Below are 3,529 nucleotides of genomic sequence, written 5' to 3'. Positions count from 1 at the left end.
TTTATCTTTTCAACTATTTCACATAACAAGTTAATCCCCTTTTCATTGTTAGGCAGCTTGAAAGTCAAGTGCAAATACATCAAGGTTTTACTCTTCGTTTTCAAACCAGGCATTAACCTAAAGTCACTTAGGACGAGCACTCCGCAGACTGACAGGAAGCTGAGGACCCAGGGCCCCTGCAGGCCGGGAACTTACTCGCTCTCCTTGAGCGTGGCCAAGATTTTCGCCTGCAGAGCTCTCTCGTTCTCCAGCTCGGTGCACAGGCGCCTGGACACCGCCTGCAGGCGGCCCACAGCTGCACTGGAGTGCCGCGGCAACAGCGGAAAAAGAGTGGGGAGATGCGTGTCAGAGCCTCCGTCATGGAGCAAGTCCCCTGCTCCCTCCAGGCTGCCGGCCCCCAGACCTCCCCACTTAGGCTCAGCGATGCCCTCCCCCGGCCCTTTCATTTCAAGGGGACATCGATGTGCACTGGCCACTGGGAAGGCAAGCAGTGTGGCATCAAGGAACGTGTCCACTTCTTATAGGCAGGTTCCCAGCCTTCTCAGGGGAGCTGACCCCTCAGACTCAGTTCCCACTAGAGACCCCCGCCTCCCCAGCCACGCAGCTTCTGCAGGCCTCTTCTTCCTCTCCAAGGATGGGGAGCCAGTTCCCTGGGTGGCCAGCCTCTCAGAGCAGCAGGCCACTGGGTGTCAGGCCAGGAAGGCCCCAGCACACTGGCCGAATCACTAGAAGCAACTGGGTGGTCAAAAGGCCCCCGAGAGACTGTGACAGCGCGTTCTCTCACTGCGTTTCCCTAGTCCCTCCCCGGCAGATGCAGAGACCCTGAACCCAGTTATGTTTTGAGACACCACCGTTTCATGGGGATGCGGAGATGAGCAGCACAGGTACAGGTGGGGGCAGGGGGCGGGTGGATGGACACAGGCGCACCGCCCCAAGACGCCCCCAAGGGCAGGACACATAGGACCTAAAGTGACACTGCCGAGCCCTGGCTGTGTGAAACTGTGGGTCTGCAGGCACGTGACCGCCTCACCTGGGCAAGCCAGTCCTGATGTCTCCCCTAACCTCCCCCACTGTCCCCTAACCTCCCCCACTGTCCCCTCCCCTCGGTGGCTCCCGGGGTTTCAGATGTTCCCACTGACCGAATGCTCCTTCCTAGTTACTGCATAGCAGCTTGTTTTTGTCACTCAGGTCCCAGCCTGGAGGTCACCTCCTCAGGGAGCCCTCCCCTGGCCACCTGCTTCAAAGTGACCGCCCCTCCTGACCCCACGGCCGCTGGCTTCCTGTCCTTGTGACCACTTGACTCTTGGTGTCCATTCTGGGTTGTGTCTGTTTCGCACATTGGAGGGAGGNAAAGAAGGTTTGGAACTTGTGCCTTTTTCTGGAAATAGGTTCCCTAAGACTAAGCAGCACAGTTCAGAATTGTCCCAACCCTTGTGCCCCTTGGCCGTGTCCCTCTGTGGGTGGCCGACCACTGAGGCCCAGTGATTAGAAACAAGTGCGGAGGAAGCTGGGGTGATGGCGTGCACGTGGGCTCCCAGGGAGGCTCTGGGAGGGGGGAAAGGAGACCGGCTTGGAGGAGGGTGGCAGCTGGGCAGTGGTGGCTGGCGTGGAGGGTATGGGAGGCTGGAGGCCGCAGGAGCAGCTGGGGAGGCCTCAGGGCAGCAAACCAGGTCGCTGGGAGGGGGTGACACTTGGGAGATAAAGACGGATGAAAAGACACAGCCCAGTGTCGAACTAGGAGTGATTTATTAAAGGTACAAAAGGGTTACCTGGCACGACTTATAGTCTTCGTTCCAAAGGCCGGAGATTTCCGGCTCAGCCAGCGTTTCGTCCTCCCAGTTGGCACTCCCGGGGTCCCCCTGGACAGACTCACTGGAGATGCATTTCACTAGATGAGCGTTTTCGAGGTGTGTGAAACCGTCGTCCTCCTGCAGTCGGGGAGAGGAATGCAGAAGTTAATTACAGAAATTGGGAAGCACACACATCAGCAAGGAAGTGAGTCGTGGGAACCCCGGCCGGCTCTGCTCCGCTTGTTCCTGTAGACGAGCACGGCTGCTTTGTAACTGTTTCCGTTTAAAATTCAATTATCTTTGTAGGTCGCGACCCATTTTTTTTCAGTGTCCACACAGGAGCGCATGGACAGTCTAATTTGGGGCGAGCCGTCATCCTCTTCACCCCTTTGCTGCTTCTGCTTTTCCCCGCAAAAAGCCACACCTGGGAAAGCCCTCATGGTTATCAGGACAGAGCGACGGCTGGGCAGCCCACGGGGTACATGGGACTGGAATTGAGGACACAGATGGGGCTGCGTGGCTGTGAGTGTGAGAAGGGCTCCCCGGGAAGCTCACGGTGGCTGGAGTGGGGGCAGGGGCGGCTCCTGGGGCAGCTGGTGAGAGAGGCAGCTGGGGCAGCCTGTGAGAGAGGACGGAGGACGAAGACAGCTGTGTGTGAGCTCAACCCCCAGCCTGGGCAACAGGGAAAGACCTAAAACGCACTCGGAGCAGAGTGAGGACCCCACAGGGCCTGGAAGTAGCCTGAGGGGAGCTGCTGGCAGCTCATTTGTCAGGAGCCAGTGACCTTGACCTTCAGATTTGGGGACACAGCACAGCAGCAGAGGTGTCAAGCCATGCTCAGAAGGGGGTCCTGACGGCTCTGCCCCACACCCTCAAGGAGAGGCAAACGGGTCACCTACCCAGGCACAGAGCCCACCCTCAGTATGAATGAATGAATGAATGAGTGAATGAGTGAGTGAATGACAGGAGAGCTGCCCATCTCCAGGGGTGGTTAAGAGTCTCTGGAGCCAGGTGATAACATGCATGTGGGGTGAATGGGGCACAAATCTGCCCCTGTCCTGTGTCTGACCTGCAGTCTTGGCCTGGCTTTGTTCACTGGGGACGGGTAAGGTGACCGAGCGTCTCCTAGCAGGAGACGCTGTGGCTGTGGGCTCCCCTCCCCCACACACAGAGGTGTGCCTGGGGGCGGCTCCTGTGGCAGACACGGCACAGTGACCTGGGTCTTGTCGCCTTGCACCTGAGCCAGCACCCGGGAGAGGCCAGCTCCCAGGTGGAGCTTGACACTGCAGAGTCCCTCAGAGGGAACCATGGGGACATCAGAACACACACAGCCACCAGTGGGGCCACCTGGCGGGGACACGAGGCCACGGCAGCCGCCCTGGTGAAGAACACGCAGAGCACAGGGAGAAGGAGGCATTGCTTGTTTCTGGGTTCTAGTTGGGGGGAGTTAGGCATCAACTCGAAGTCCTGTCCCCACGACGCCCGGGGCACCTGTGCCAGAGGCCCCTTTGCTCCTTGGAGGGCTCACCACTGGGTAGCAGGGAGCGGCTGTGGCGGCCTTCCCTTCGCAGACCTCGGCAATGTAGCCCCAGGTCCTGTCCCTCAGGGCCAGCCGGGCTGCCGTTTTGGCGAGAGAAGGCAGCCTCCTCTTCCTGCTCTCCTGCGCAGCCTCGTCCTTCAAAATCCGACTCACAATCTCACGCTTTCTGAGCCTCTGCTCCTCCTCGAAGGCACTGGGG

General features: G+C 59.2%; 1 protein-coding gene across 1 annotated transcript in view; it reads right to left on the bottom strand.

Annotated features, from left to right (window-relative positions):
• Positions 1 to 3,529, bottom strand: part of CFAP74 (cilia and flagella associated protein 74) — a 61,331-nt gene that overhangs the window by 38,331 nt on the left and 19,471 nt on the right. Inside the window, exons 12-14 of the mRNA XM_019658439.1 lie at positions 3,319 to 3,523; positions 1,770 to 1,928; positions 196 to 278 (exon numbers count right to left, since the gene is read on the bottom strand). Coding sequence (XP_019513984.1) covers positions 196 to 278; positions 1,770 to 1,928; positions 3,319 to 3,523 — 447 coding nt within the window. The remainder of the gene's footprint in view (positions 1 to 195; positions 279 to 1,769; positions 1,929 to 3,318; positions 3,524 to 3,529) is intronic.

Source organism: Hipposideros armiger, unplaced genomic scaffold, assembly GCF_001890085.2.
Source record: "Hipposideros armiger isolate ML-2016 unplaced genomic scaffold, ASM189008v1 scaffold_284, whole genome shotgun sequence".
In the NCBI taxonomy this organism is placed as follows: Eukaryota; Metazoa; Chordata; class Mammalia; order Chiroptera; family Hipposideridae; genus Hipposideros; species Hipposideros armiger.
Note: the sequence above shows the minus strand (reverse complement) of the source record. Positions and strands in the feature narration are given on the sequence as shown.